A 15,254-nucleotide genomic window follows, 5' to 3' on the forward strand; every position below is an offset into this window, starting at 1 on the left:
TCGGGTAATTTTGCGCTTCCTAAACTTAGCTCAGGCTTAGGATTGCTCTAGATTCCTTATGATGTGCAATGTAACCTGAATGCATTTTCGGGTAATTTTGCGCTTCCTAAGCTTAGCTCAGGCTTAGGATTGCTCTAGATTCCATATGATGTGCAATGTAACCTGAATGCATTTTCGGGTAATTTTGCGCTTCCTAAGCTTAGCTCAGGCTTAGGATTGCTCTAGATTCCATATGATGTGCAATGTAACCTGAATGCATTTTCGGGTAATTTTGCGCTTCCTAAACTTAGCTCAGGCTTAGGATTGCTCTAGATTCCATATGATGTGCAATGTAACCTGAATGCATTTTCGGGTAATTTTGCGCTTCCTAAGCTTAGCTCAGGCTTAGGATTGCTCTAGATTCCATATGATGTGCAATGTAACCTGAATGCATTTTCGGGTAATTTTGCGCTTCCTAAGCTTAGCTCAGGCTTAGGATTGCTCTAGTTTCCATATGATATGCAATGTAATCTGAATGCATTTTCGGGTAATTTTGCGCTTCCTAAACTTAGCTCAGGCTTAGGATTGCTCTAGATTCCTTATGATGTGCAATGTAACCTGAATGCATTTTCGGGTAATTTTGCGCTTCCTAAGCTTAGCTCAGGCTTAGGATTGCTCTAGATTCCATATGATGTGCAATGTAACCTGAATGCATTTTCGGGTAATTTTGCGCTTCCTATGCTTAGTTCAGGCTTAGGAAAACACCAGACTCCATATGATGTGCAATGTAACCTGAATGCATTTTCGGGTAATTTTGCGCTTCCTATGCTTAGCTCAGGCATAGGATTGCTCTAGATTCCTTATGATGTGCAATGTAACCTGAATGCATTTTCGGGTAATTTTGCGCTTCCTATGCTTAGTTCAGGCTTAGGAAAACACCAGACTCCATATGATGTGCAATGTAACCTGAATGCATTTTCGGGTAATTTTGCGCTTCCTAAACTTAGCTCAGGCTTAGGATTGCTCTAGATTCCTTATGATGTGCAATGTAACCTGAATGCATTTTCGGGTAATTTTGCGCTTCCTAAGCTTAGCTCAGGCTTAGGATTGCTCTAGATTCCATATGATGTGCAATGTAACCTGAATGCATTTTCGGGTAATTTTGCGCTTCCTAAGCTTAGCTCAGGCTTAGGATTGCTCTAGTTTCCATATGATATGCAATGTAATCTAAATGCATTTTCGGGTAATTTTGCGCTTCCTAAGCTTAGCTCAGGCTTAGGATTGCTCTAGATTCCTTATGATGTGCAATGTAACCTGAATGCATTTTCGGGTAATTTTGCGCTTCCTAAGCTTAGCTCAGGCTTAGGATTGCTCTAGATTCCATATGATATGCAATGTAATCTGAATGCATTTTCGGGTAATTTTGCGCTTCCTATGCTTAGTTCAGGCTTAGGAAAACACCAGACTCCATATGATGTGCAATGTAACCTGAATGCATTTTCGGGTAATTTTGCGCTTCCTAAGCTTAGCTCAGGCTTAGGAAAACACCAGACTCCATATGATGTGCAATGTAACCTGAATGCATTTTCGGGTAATTTTGCGCTTCCTAAACTTAGCTCAGGCTTAGGATTGCTCTAGATTCCTTATGATGTGCAATGTAACCTGAATGCATTTTCGGGTGATTTTGTGCTTCCTAAGCTTTGCTCAGGCTTAGGATTGCTCTAGATTCCTTATGAAGTGCAATGTAACCTGAATGCATTTTCGGGTAATTTTGCGCTTCCTAAGCTTAGCTCAGGCTTAGGATTGCTCTAGATTCCATATGATGTGCAATGTAACCTGAATGCATTTTCGGGTAATTTTGCGCTTCCTAAACTTAGCTCAGGCTTAGGATTGCTCTAGATTCCTTATGATGTGCAATGTAACCTGAATGCATTTTCGGGTGATTTTGTGCTTCCTAAGCTTAGCTCAGGCTTAGGATTGCTCTAGTTTCCATATGATATGCAATGTAACCTGAATGCATTTTCGGGTAATTTTGCGCTTCCTAAGCTTAGCTCAGGCTTAGGAAAACACCAGACTCCATATGATGTGCAATGTAACCTGAATGCATTTTCGGGTAATTTTGCGCTTCCTAAACTTAGCTCAGGCTTAGGATTGCTCTAGATTCCTTATGAAGTGCAATGTAACCTGAATGCATTTTCGGGTAATTTTGCGCTTCCTAAGCTTAGCTCAGGCTTAGGAAAACACCAGACTCCATATGATGTGCAATGTAACCTGAATGCATTTTCGGGTAATTTTGCGCTTCCTAAACTTAGCTCAGGCTTAGGATTGCTCTAGATTCCTTATGATGTGCAATGTAACCTGAATGCATTTTCGGGTAATTTTGCGCTTCCTAAACTTAGCTCAGGCTTAGGATTGCTCTAGATTCCATATGATGTGCAATGTAACCTGAATGCATTTTCGGGTAATTTTGCGCTTCCTAAGCTTAGCTCAGGCTTAGGATTGCTCTAGATTCCATATGATGTGCAATGTAACCTGAATGCATTTTCGGGTAATTTTGCGCTTCCTAAACTTAGCTCAGGCTTAGGATTGCTCTAGATTCCTTATGATGTGCAATGTAACCTGAATGCATTTTCGGGTGATTTTGTGCTTCCTAAGCTTAGCTCAGGCTTAGGATTGCTCTAGATTCCTTATGATGTGCAATGTAACCTGAATGCATTTTCGGGTAATTTTGCGCTTCCTAAGCTTAGCTCAGGCTTAGGAAAACACCAGACTCCATATGATGTGCAATGTAACCTGAATGCATTTTCGGGTAATTTTGCGCTTCCTAAACTTAGCTCAGGCTTAGGATTGCTCTAGATTCCTTATGATGTGCAATGTAACCTGAATGCATTTTCGGGTAATTTTGCGCTTCCTAAACTTAGCTCAGGCTTAGGATTGCTCTAGATTCCTTATGATGTGCAATGTAACCTGAATGCATTTTCGGGTGATTTTGTGCTTCCTAAACTTAGCTCAGGCTTAGGATTGCTCTAGATTCCATATGATGTGCAATGTAACCTGAATGCATTTTCGGGTAATTTTGCGCTTCCTAAACTTAGCTCAGGCTTAGGATTGCTCTAGATTCCATATGATGTGCAATGTAACCTGAATGCATTTTCGGGTAATTTTGCGCTTCCTAAACTTAGCTCAGGCTTAGGATTGCTCTAGATTCCTTATGATGTGCAATGTAACCTGAATGCATTTTCGGGTGATTTTGTGCTTCCTAAGCTTAGCTCAGGCTTAGGATTGCTCTAGTTTCCATATGATATGCAATGTAATCTGAATGCATTTTCGGGTAATTTTGCGCTTCCTAAGCTTAGCTCAGGCTTAGGATTGCTCTAGTTTCCATATGATATGCAATGTAATCTGAATGCATTTTCGGGTAATTTTGCGCTTCCTAAACTTAGCTCAGGCTTAGGATTGCTCTAGATTCCTTATGATGTGCAATGTAACCTGAATGCATTTTCGGGTAATTTTGCGCTTCCTAAGCTTAGCTCAGGCTTAGGATTGCTCTAGTTTCCATATGATATGCAATGTAATCTGAATGCATTTTCGGGTAATTTTGCGCTTCCTAAGCTTAGCTCAGGCTTAGGATTGCTCTAGATTCCATATGATGTGCAATGTAACCTGAATGCATTTTCGGGTAATTTTGCGCTTCCTAAGCTTAGCTCAGGCTTAGGATTGCTCTAGTTTCCATATGATGTGCAATGTAACCTGAATGCATTTTCGGGTAATTTTGCGCTTCCTAAGCTTAGCTCAGGCTTAGGATTGCTCTAGTTTCCATATGATATGCAATGTAATCTGAATGCATTTTCGGGTAATTTTGCGCTTCCTAAACTTAGCTCAGGCTTAGGATTGCTCTAGTTTCCATATGATATGCAATGTAATCTGAATGCATTTTCGGGTAATTTTGCGCTTCCTAAACTTAGCTCAGGCTTAGGATTGCTCTAGATTCCTTATGATGTGCAATGTAACCTGAATGCATTTTCGGGTAATTTTGCGCTTCCTAAGCTTAGCTCAGGCTTAGGATTGCTCTAGATTCCATATGATGTGCAATGTAACCTGAATGCATTTTCGGGTAATTTTGCGCTTCCTAAGCTTAGCTCAGGCTTAGGATTGCTCTAGTTTCCATATGATATGCAATGTAATCTGAATGCATTTTCGGGTAATTTTGCGCTTCCTAAGCTTAGCTCAGGCTTAGGATTGCTCTAGATTCCTTATGATGTGCAATGTAACCTGAATGCATTTTCGGGTAATTTTGCGCTTCCTAAGCTTAGCTCAGGCTTAGGATTGCTCTAGATTCCTTATGATGTGCAATGTAACCTGAATGCATTTTCGGGTAATTTTGCGCTTCCTAAGCTTAGCTCAGGCTTAGGATTGCTCTAGTTTCCATATGATATGCAATGTAATCTGAATGCATTTTCGGGTAATTTTGCGCTTCCTAAGCTTAGCTCAGGCTTAGGATTGCTCTAGATTCCATATGATGTGCAATGTAATCTGAATGCATTTTCGGGTAATTTTGCGCTTCCTAAACTTAGCTCAGGCTTAGGATTGCTCTAGATTCCTTATGATGTGCAATGTAACCTGAATGCATTTTCGGGTGATTTTGTGCTTCCTAAGCTTTGCTCAGGCTTAGGATTGCTCTAGATTCCATATGATGTGCAATGTAACCTGAATGCATTTTCGGGTAATTTTGCGCTTCCTAAGCTTAGCTCAGGCTTAGGATTGCTCTAGATTCCTTATGATGTGCAATGTAACCTGAATGCATTTTCGGGTAATTTTGCGCTTCCTATGCTTAGTTCAGGCTTAGGATTGCTCTAGATTCCTTATGATGTGCAATGTAACCTGAATGCATTTTCGGGTAATTTTGCGCTTCCTAAGCTTAGCTCAGGCTTAGGATTGCTCTAGATTCCATATGATGTGCAATGTAACCTGAATGCATTTTCGGGTAATTTTGCGCTTCCTAAGCTTAGCTCAGGCTTAGGATTGCTCTAGTTTCCATATGATATGCAATGTAATCTAAATGCATTTTCGGGTAATTTTGCGCTTCCTAAGCTTAGCTCAGGCTTAGGATTGCTCTAGATTCCTTATGATGTGCAATGTAACCTGAATGCATTTTCGGGTAATTTTGCGCTTCCTAAGCTTAGCTCAGGCTTAGGATTGCTCTAGATTCCATATGATATGCAATGTAATCTGAATGCATTTTCGGGTAATTTTGCGCTTCCTATGCTTAGTTCAGGCTTAGGAAAACACCAGACTCCATATGATGTGCAATGTAACCTGAATGCATTTTCGGGTAATTTTGCGCTTCCTAAGCTTAGCTCAGGCTTAGGAAAACACCAGACTCCATATGATGTGCAATGTAACCTGAATGCATTTTCGGGTAATTTTGCGCTTCCTAAACTTAGCTCAGGCTTAGGATTGCTCTAGATTCCTTATGATGTGCAATGTAACCTGAATGCATTTTCGGGTGATTTTGTGCTTCCTAAGCTTTGCTCAGGCTTAGGATTGCTCTAGATTCCTTATGAAGTGCAATGTAACCTGAATGCATTTTCGGGTAATTTTGCGCTTCCTAAGCTTAGCTCAGGCTTAGGATTGCTCTAGATTCCATATGATGTGCAATGTAACCTGAATGCATTTTCGGGTAATTTTGCGCTTCCTAAACTTAGCTCAGGCTTAGGATTGCTCTAGATTCCTTATGATGTGCAATGTAACCTGAATGCATTTTCGGGTGATTTTGTGCTTCCTAAGCTTAGCTCAGGCTTAGGATTGCTCTAGTTTCCATATGATATGCAATGTAACCTGAATGCATTTTCGGGTAATTTTGCGCTTCCTAAGCTTAGCTCAGGCTTAGGAAAACACCAGACTCCATATGATGTGCAATGTAACCTGAATGCATTTTCGGGTAATTTTGCGCTTCCTAAACTTAGCTCAGGCTTAGGATTGCTCTAGATTCCTTATGAAGTGCAATGTAACCTGAATGCATTTTCGGGTAATTTTGCGCTTCCTAAGCTTAGCTCAGGCTTAGGAAAACACCAGACTCCATATGATGTGCAATGTAACCTGAATGCATTTTCGGGTAATTTTGCGCTTCCTAAACTTAGCTCAGGCTTAGGATTGCTCTAGATTCCTTATGATGTGCAATGTAACCTGAATGCATTTTCGGGTAATTTTGCGCTTCCTAAACTTAGCTCAGGCTTAGGATTGCTCTAGATTCCATATGATGTGCAATGTAACCTGAATGCATTTTCGGGTAATTTTGCGCTTCCTAAGCTTAGCTCAGGCTTAGGATTGCTCTAGATTCCATATGATGTGCAATGTAACCTGAATGCATTTTCGGGTAATTTTGCGCTTCCTAAACTTAGCTCAGGCTTAGGATTGCTCTAGATTCCTTATGATGTGCAATGTAACCTGAATGCATTTTCGGGTGATTTTGTGCTTCCTAAGCTTAGCTCAGGCTTAGGATTGCTCTAGATTCCTTATGATGTGCAATGTAACCTGAATGCATTTTCGGGTAATTTTGCGCTTCCTAAGCTTAGCTCAGGCTTAGGAAAACACCAGACTCCATATGATGTGCAATGTAACCTGAATGCATTTTCGGGTAATTTTGCGCTTCCTAAACTTAGCTCAGGCTTAGGATTGCTCTAGATTCCTTATGATGTGCAATGTAACCTGAATGCATTTTCGGGTAATTTTGCGCTTCCTAAGCTTAGCTCAGGCTTAGGATTGCTCTAGTTTCCATATGATATGCAATGTAATCTGAATGCATTTTCGGGTAATTTTGCGCTTCCTAAGCTTAGCTCAGGCTTAGGATTGCTCTAGTTTCCATATGATATGCAATGTAATCTGAATGCATTTTCGGGTAATTTTGCGCTTCCTAAACTTAGCTCAGGCTTAGGATTGCTCTAGATTCCTTATGATGTGCAATGTAACCTGAATGCATTTTCGGGTAATTTTGCGCTTCCTAAGCTTAGCTCAGGCTTAGGATTGCTCTAGTTTCCATATGATATGCAATGTAATCTGAATGCATTTTCGGGTAATTTTGCGCTTCCTAAGCTTAGCTCAGGCTTAGGATTGCTCTAGATTCCATATGATGTGCAATGTAACCTGAATGCATTTTCGGGTAATTTTGCGCTTCCTAAGCTTAGCTCAGGCTTAGGATTGCTCTAGTTTCCATATGATGTGCAATGTAACCTGAATGCATTTTCGGGTAATTTTGCGCTTCCTAAGCTTAGCTCAGGCTTAGGATTGCTCTAGTTTCCATATGATATGCAATGTAATCTGAATGCATTTTCGGGTAATTTTGCGCTTCCTAAACTTAGCTCAGGCTTAGGATTGCTCTAGTTTCCATATGATATGCAATGTAATCTGAATGCATTTTCGGGTAATTTTGCGCTTCCTAAACTTAGCTCAGGCTTAGGATTGCTCTAGATTCCTTATGATGTGCAATGTAACCTGAATGCATTTTCGGGTAATTTTGCGCTTCCTAAGCTTAGCTCAGGCTTAGGATTGCTCTAGATTCCATATGATGTGCAATGTAACCTGAATGCATTTTCGGGTAATTTTGCGCTTCCTAAGCTTAGCTCAGGCTTAGGATTGCTCTAGTTTCCATATGATATGCAATGTAATCTGAATGCATTTTCGGGTAATTTTGCGCTTCCTAAGCTTAGCTCAGGCTTAGGATTGCTCTAGATTCCTTATGATGTGCAATGTAACCTGAATGCATTTTCGGGTAATTTTGCGCTTCCTAAGCTTAGCTCAGGCTTAGGATTGCTCTAGATTCCTTATGATGTGCAATGTAACCTGAATGCATTTTCGGGTAATTTTGCGCTTCCTAAGCTTAGCTCAGGCTTAGGATTGCTCTAGTTTCCATATGATATGCAATGTAATCTGAATGCATTTTCGGGTAATTTTGCGCTTCCTAAGCTTAGCTCAGGCTTAGGATTGCTCTAGATTCCATATGATGTGCAATGTAATCTGAATGCATTTTCGGGTAATTTTGCGCTTCCTAAACTTAGCTCAGGCTTAGGATTGCTCTAGATTCCTTATGATGTGCAATGTAACCTGAATGCATTTTCGGGTGATTTTGTGCTTCCTAAGCTTTGCTCAGGCTTAGGATTGCTCTAGATTCCATATGATGTGCAATGTAACCTGAATGCATTTTCGGGTAATTTTGCGCTTCCTAAGCTTAGCTCAGGCTTAGGATTGCTCTAGATTCCTTATGATGTGCAATGTAACCTGAATGCATTTTCGGGTAATTTTGCGCTTCCTATGCTTAGTTCAGGCTTATGAAAACACCAGACTCCATATGATGTGCAATGTAACCTGAATGCATTTTCGGGTAATTTTGCGCTTCCTAAGCTTAGCTCAGGCTTAGGATTGCTCTAGATTCCATATGATGTGCAATGTAACCTGAATGCATTTTCGGGTGATTTTGTGCTTCCTAAGCTTTGCTCAGGCTTAGGATTGCTCTAGTTTCCATATGATATGCAATGTAACCTGAATGCATTTTCGGGTAATTTTGCGCTTCCTAAGCTTAGCTCAGGCTTATGAAAACACCAGACTCCATATGATGTGCAATGTAACCTGAATGCATTTTCGGGTAATTTTGCGCTTCCTAAACTTAGCTCAGGCTTAGGATTGCTCTAGATTCCTTATGATGTGCAATGTAACCTGAATGCATTTTCGGGTAATTTTGCGCTTCCTAAGCTTAGCTCAGGCTTAGGATTGCTCTAGATTCCTTATGATGTGCAATGTAACCTGAATGCATTTTCGGGTAATTTTGCGCTTCCTATGCTTAGCTCAGGCTTAGGATTGCTCTAGATTCCATATGATGTGCAATGTAACCTGATTGCATTTTCGGGTAATTTTGCGCTTCCTAAACTTAGCTCAGGCTTAGGATTGCTCTAGATTCCTTATGATGTGCAATGTAACCTGAATGCATTTTCGGGTAATTTTGCGCTTCCTAAACTTAGCTCAGGCTTAGGATTGCTCTAGATTCCATATGATGTGCAATGTAACCTGAATGCATTTTCGGGTGATTTTGTGCTTCCTATGCTTAGCTCAGGCTTAGGATTGCTCTAGATTCCATATGATGTGCAATGTAACCTGAATGCATTTTCGGGTAATTTTGCGCTTCCTAAACTTAGCTCAGGCTTAGGATTGCTCTAGATTCCTTATGATGTGCAATGTAACCTGAATGCATTTTCGGGTAATTTTGCGCTTCCTGTGCTTAGCTCAGGCTTAGGAAAACACCAGACTCCATATGATGTGCAATGTAACCTGAATGCATTTTCGGGTAATTTTGCGCTTCCTAAGCTTAGCTCAGGCTTAGGATTGCTCTAGATTCCATATGATGTGCAATGTACCCTGAATGCATTTTCGGGTGATTTTGTGCTTCCTAAGCTTTGCTCAGGCTTAGGATTGCTCTAGTTTCCATATGATGTGCAATGTAACCTGAATGCATTTTCGGGTAATTTTGCGCTTCCTAAGCTTAGCTCAGGCATAGGATTGCTCTAGATTCCATATGATGTGCAATGTAACCTGAATGCATTTTCGGGTAATTATGCGCTTCCTATGCTTAGTTCAGGCTTAGGAAAACACCAGACTCCATATGATGTGCAATGTAACCTGAATGCATTTTCGGGTAATTTTGCGCTTCCTAAACTTAGCTCAGGCTTAGGATTGCTCTAGATTCCTTATGATGTGCAATGTAACCTGAATGCATTTTCGGGTGATTTTGTGCTTCCTAAGCTTAGCTCAGGCTTAGGAAAACACCAGACTCCATATGATGTGCAATGTAACCTGAATGCATTTTCGGGTAATTTTGCGCTTCCTAAACTTAGCTCAGGCTTAGGATTGCTCTAGATTCCTTATGATGTGCAATGTAACCTGAATGCATTTTCGGGTAATTTTGCGCTTCCTAAGCTTAGCTCAGGCTTAGGATTGCTCTAGATTCCATATTATGTGCAATGTAACCTGAATGCATTTTCGGGTAATTTTGCGCTTCCTAAGCTTAGCTCAGGCTTAGGATTGCTCTAGTTTCCATATGATATGCAATGTAATCTGAATGCATTTTCGGGTAATTTTGCGCTTCCTAAGCTTAGCTCAGGCTTAGGAAAACACCAGACTCCATATGATGTGCAATGTAACCTGAATGCATTTTCGGGTAATTTTGCGCTTCCTAAACTTAGCTCAGGCTTAGGATTGCTCTAGATTCCTTATGATGTGCAATGTAACCTGAATGCATTTTCGGGTGATTTTGTGCTTCCTAAGCTTAGCTCAGGCTTAGGATTGCTCTAGTTTCCATATGATGTGCAATGTAACCTGAATGCATTTTCGGGTAATTTTGCGCTTCCTATGCTTAGCTCAGGCTTAGGATTGCTCTAGATTCCTTATGATATGCAATGTAACCTGAATGCATTTTCGGGTAATTTTGCGCTTCCTAAGCTTAGCTCAGGCTTAGGATTGCTCTAGATTCCATATGATGTGCAATGTAACCTGAATGCATTTTCGGGTAATTTTGCGCTTCCTAAACTTAGCTCAGGCTTAGGATTGCTCTAGATTCCTTATGATGTGCAATGTAACCTGAATGCATTTTCGGGTAATTTTGCGCTTCCTGTGCTTAGCTCAGGCTTAGGAAAACACCAGACTCCATATGATGTGCAATGTAACCTGAATGCATTTTCGGGTGATTTTGCGCTTCCTAAGCTTTGCTCAGGCTTAGGATTGCTCTAGATTCCATATGATGTGCAATGTAACCTGAAGATTCTATAACATTCCCCAGAAAACCATTTCCCAGAACCCCATTCCCCAGAATGTACCATTCCCCAGAATGTACCATTCCCCAGAAAAAAAAATAAAACTATTGCTTTAATTCTGAGTGGTTTATATTAATAGCTAAAAATCAAATATTTATTCGTAAAAAATCACCGGAAGAAACATCATGCCAAAAATTCTTATTTGACAAGAAAAACTTCAGAAATAAGCATGATTTGCCTTTACAATTTAGGCTATTGGTATAATTATTGGCATCGCAACTGCTTACTTTTTCAACATACATTTAGGCTATTGGTATAATTATTGGCATCGCAACTGCTTACTTTTTCAACATACATTTTTCCTTTTTGTCTGCATAGGCTGTTCTTTCGAATTGTACTTTTCAGTAAATTATCGGCATCAAAACTTCTTACATTTTCTACGTAGTTTTTTCCTTCTTTTCTGCATAGGCTATTCTTTCAAGTTACACTATTCAGGTAATTATCGGCACCACAAGCACAGGTGTTTAGAAATTTAGAAAAAAAAAAATGAAATAAATATAACAGCAATTTTAACACCGGTGGAGGCTTAATGCCCATAATTTCCCGAAAAGTGCAATTCGAAAGAACAGCCTATGCAAAAAAGAAGGGAGAATCTATGTTAAAAAAGTAAGCAGTTGCAATGCCGATAATTTCTTGAAAAGTGCAACTGGAAAGAACAGCCTATGCAAAAGAAGGGAAAATTTTTAATAAACATATAAGCAGTTGTAATGCCAACAATTCTTATAACGACTCAAACATTTTTTTTTAACGAAGGAGGAAACGTAACACTCTGATAATTGCCATCGTACATCGATTTAACGGTTTATTTGAAAATTTGAGAGTTGACCAACTGCCAATTCGTGGCGCTCGCATAGTTTTTGTTTGAGTTTGGCGTTTGCTCACTACTGCCACCTAGTTGATGATTGGCCAAATTCAGTCCTTTTAGAATTAAGCGAACCTATTTCCGAGACTAAAATTTAAATCGAAAAATTTTCGAAGTGTTACGTCTGTTTGTCTGTGGTGACATTGTTTTCCTTGCGGCATTCAAAAACCCAACACTGTTCCTTTTTTGAAACAAGCTTTTTTTAGAATTTAGGCAATTGGTACAATTATTGGAATTATAACTGCTTTCATTTTCAACATAGACTTTTCCTTCTTTGCTGCATAGGCTGTTCTTTCGAATTGCACTTTTCAGGAAATTATCGGCATCACAACTGCTTACTTTTTCAACATAGATTTTCCCTTCTTTTCTACATAGGCTGTTCTTTCGAGTTACAATGTTTAGGCTAGTTACAATCGGCACCACAAGCACAGGTGTTTAGAAATTTAAAAAAATGTATAATAAATATAACAGCAATTTAACACCGGTGGTTGTAATAATGCCCATAATTTCCTGAAAAGTGCAATTCGAAAGAACAGCCTATGTAGAAAAGAAGGGAGAATCTATGTTGAAAATGTGAGCAGTTATTATTTAAAAAAAATTACTAATTGCCTTAATTTTAAGAAGAATATTGTTTAAAAAGAAGGAACATTGTTGGGTTTTTGAATGCCAAAAGGAAAACAATGATACTTTTTCCCTTCTTCATTAAAAATATTTAGAACTGTTGGCATTAAAACTGCTTATATGTTCACTTTTTCTATTCCATTCCATAGTATTGGAATAATGATGAAAGCCCTTCTCATACCGCATGAATGAAGAGCCTTTGAAGCGAATAATTAGGAACAGCCATTGAAATGGATCCCTCCAACCGTTTGCAAAGAAAAACGTGGTCAGTGGAGTCTTTAGTATCTTGTACTGTTCGGGAAATGGATTGGAGGAATTGGTTTTTCTGAGGATTTGCAAATGAATCAAAACTTTGCGTGTGAACTGTTCAACGTATTTATTCCAACTGAAAAAACTGACATCTTCTTCTCTTTCTCTCCACTCATGTTCGCGCCGAGCGCGCGTCGCCCGATACCGGGGGGTCGCTCGATGAAACTCTACACGTCACATCATATTCCCCCCGTTGAGTCCAACGGATCAACCTTTGGAAGGAAGCAAACCTTTGATGTAGCTCGACGGAACTCCTTGTTGTCTGCACGCACCGTGACCACACGTACCATTCCATCCTGTCCGGGATGCGTAGCGACAATGCGCCCCAATCGCCACAGATGTGGGGGAGCGTTGTCATCCTTCAACACGACGACAGCACCAATCTCGATGTTTGCAGCTCCGTTATGCCATTTAGGTCGAGATTGCAAATAATGCAAATACTCACCCGACCAGCGCCTCCAGAAGTGTTGCTTCATCAATTGCACGTGCTGCCATCGATTCAGTCGGCCGACCTTCTCCTCAGCATACGACGGTTCTGGAACGCTCAAAGCAGGTCTCCCAATGAGGAAATGTGATGGAGTCAAGACCTCGATATCATTCGGATCATCTGAAACAGGAACCAGCGGTCGACTGTTCAGGATGGCTTCACATTGGGTCAAGAGAAGACAGTGGTAAACGTCAAACCGTGTTTACAAGCTATCAATACGCTCGTGTGTTTTTTCGTAAATTATAATTTATAAACCCAATTACTCTCGCGTAACGTCGTGAAAGTGGAGTCCAGACACTTGGACAATGCCGCCGGTCATGAAGGTGGCTCTTCAGGTGCTTCCTACGTAATGATTCGCCGAAATTACAAGGCACCCGCGCGCGACATAACCTCCGACATCCAGGATGCAAAACGACTAAAAACGGACAACTCGTACCGTCAACAAGAACGCCGTAGTGTACCCGCTACTATTCCTACACAAAACGGTTTTAGCCTATTGGATGGGGTTGCTGAGTCGGACCCGCTGGCAATTCATTCATTCATTTATTTAGTATTACATCAAATTCAAGATAAAACTGAATCAACAATATTTCTCCATAATACACGGTTCGTGGCTGCCGCTCTCCATCCTCGGTCGCGCCCGATGCTCGCCAAGTCACGCTCCACCTGGTCCGCCCATCGTGCTCTCTGCGCTCCACGCCTTCTTGTGCCAACCGGATCTGTTGCAAACACCAGCTTTGCAGGGTTGTTGTCCGGCATTCTTGCAACATGCCCTGCCCACCGTATCCTTCCGGCTTTGGCCACCTTCTGGATGCTGGGTTCGCCGTAAAGTGCAGCGAGCTCGTGGTTCATTCTTCTCCGCCACACACCGTTCTCCTGCACACCGCCGAAGATCGTCCTTAGCACGCGTCGCTCGAAAACTCCGAGTGCTTGCAGGTCCTCCTCGAGCATGGTCCATGTCTCGTGCCCGTAGAGGATTACCGGTCTTATCAGCGTTTTGTACATGGTGCATTTGGTGCGTGGGTGAATCTTTTTCGACCGCAGTTTCTTCTGGAGCCCGTAGTAGGCCCGACTTCCGCTGATGATGCGCCTCCGAATTTCACGGCTCACGTTGTTGTCAGCCGTCAGTAAGGATCCGAGGTAGACGAATTCCTCCACCACCTCGAAGGTATCCCCGTCTATCGTAACATTACTACCCAGACGGATCCGGTCGTTTTCGGTTCCGCCTACCAGCATGTACTTTGTTTTTGAGGCATTCACCACCAGTCCGACCTTTGCTGCTTCGCGTTTCAGGCGGGTGTACAGCTCTGCCACCGTTCCAAATGTTCTGGCAATAATGTCCATGTCGTCCGCAAAGCACACAAATTGTCCGGATTTTGTGAAAATCGTTCCCCGGCTGTTGAGCCCGGCTCGTCGCATCACACCTTCCAGAGCGATGTTGAAGAGTAGGCATGAGAGTCCATCACCTTGTCGCAGTCCCCGGCGAGATTCGAATGAACTAGATAGTTCACCCGAAACCCTTACGCAGTTTTGCACACCGTCCATCGTTGCTTTAATCAGTCTAGTCAGCTTCCCAGGAAAGCCGTTTTCGTCCCGCTGGCAATGGAAACTGCAAATCCCCGACCACAAGAGAAGAAGAAAAGATTCCCGCCGATCTCGATTGTAAACAAAGACACCAAGCAAATTCGCGAGCTGCTCAATATCGGCAATATTCCGCAGCATGTGTACCACATGAAGGCGGTAAAGACGGGCGTTCAACTGACCGTTAGTGGAAGTGAAGAGGGGCAAATTCATCACCCAAAAATCATCTCGTCGCTGAAGGAATCAAATGTAGAGTTTTTCACCTACACCGCAGCTGAAAATCAACCAGTGAAAATAACCCTCTCCGGTCTTTCGGACTACTCCACCCAAGAACTGAAGGATGAGCTCGAAGCGAATGGTGTGCATGCGAAGGAGATAAAAATTTTCTCGCAAAAGAAAGTTGGTCCTGAGCCTAGTACACTCTACCTGCTTTACTTCGAAAAGGGCACAGTGAAGCTGACGGAGCTCCAAAAAGTAAAAACGATCTTTAGCACCGTTGTCATGTGGAGATATTTCACTAGGAAACCATCTGACGTGGTTCAATGTTTTCGCTGCCAGC

General features: G+C 41.5%; 1 protein-coding gene across 1 annotated transcript; it reads right to left on the reverse strand.

Moving 5' to 3' along the window:
• Positions 1–13,643: 13,643 nt before the first annotated feature.
• Positions 13,644–14,701, reverse strand: LOC134285131 (uncharacterized). The gene is made up of 2 exons (XM_062845261.1): positions 14,387–14,701; positions 13,644–14,353 (listed from the first exon to the last, which is right to left on the reverse strand). The coding sequence occupies exons 1-2, from the start codon at positions 14,657–14,659 to the stop codon at positions 13,679–13,681; spliced, it is 948 nt and encodes a 315-aa protein (XP_062701245.1). The 5' UTR covers positions 14,660–14,701; the 3' UTR covers positions 13,644–13,678.
• Positions 14,702–15,254: the final 553 nt, after the last annotated feature.

This window comes from Aedes albopictus, chromosome 1 (genome assembly GCF_035046485.1).
Source record: "Aedes albopictus strain Foshan chromosome 1, AalbF5, whole genome shotgun sequence".
NCBI classification, from domain to species: Eukaryota; Metazoa; Arthropoda; class Insecta; order Diptera; family Culicidae; genus Aedes; species Aedes albopictus.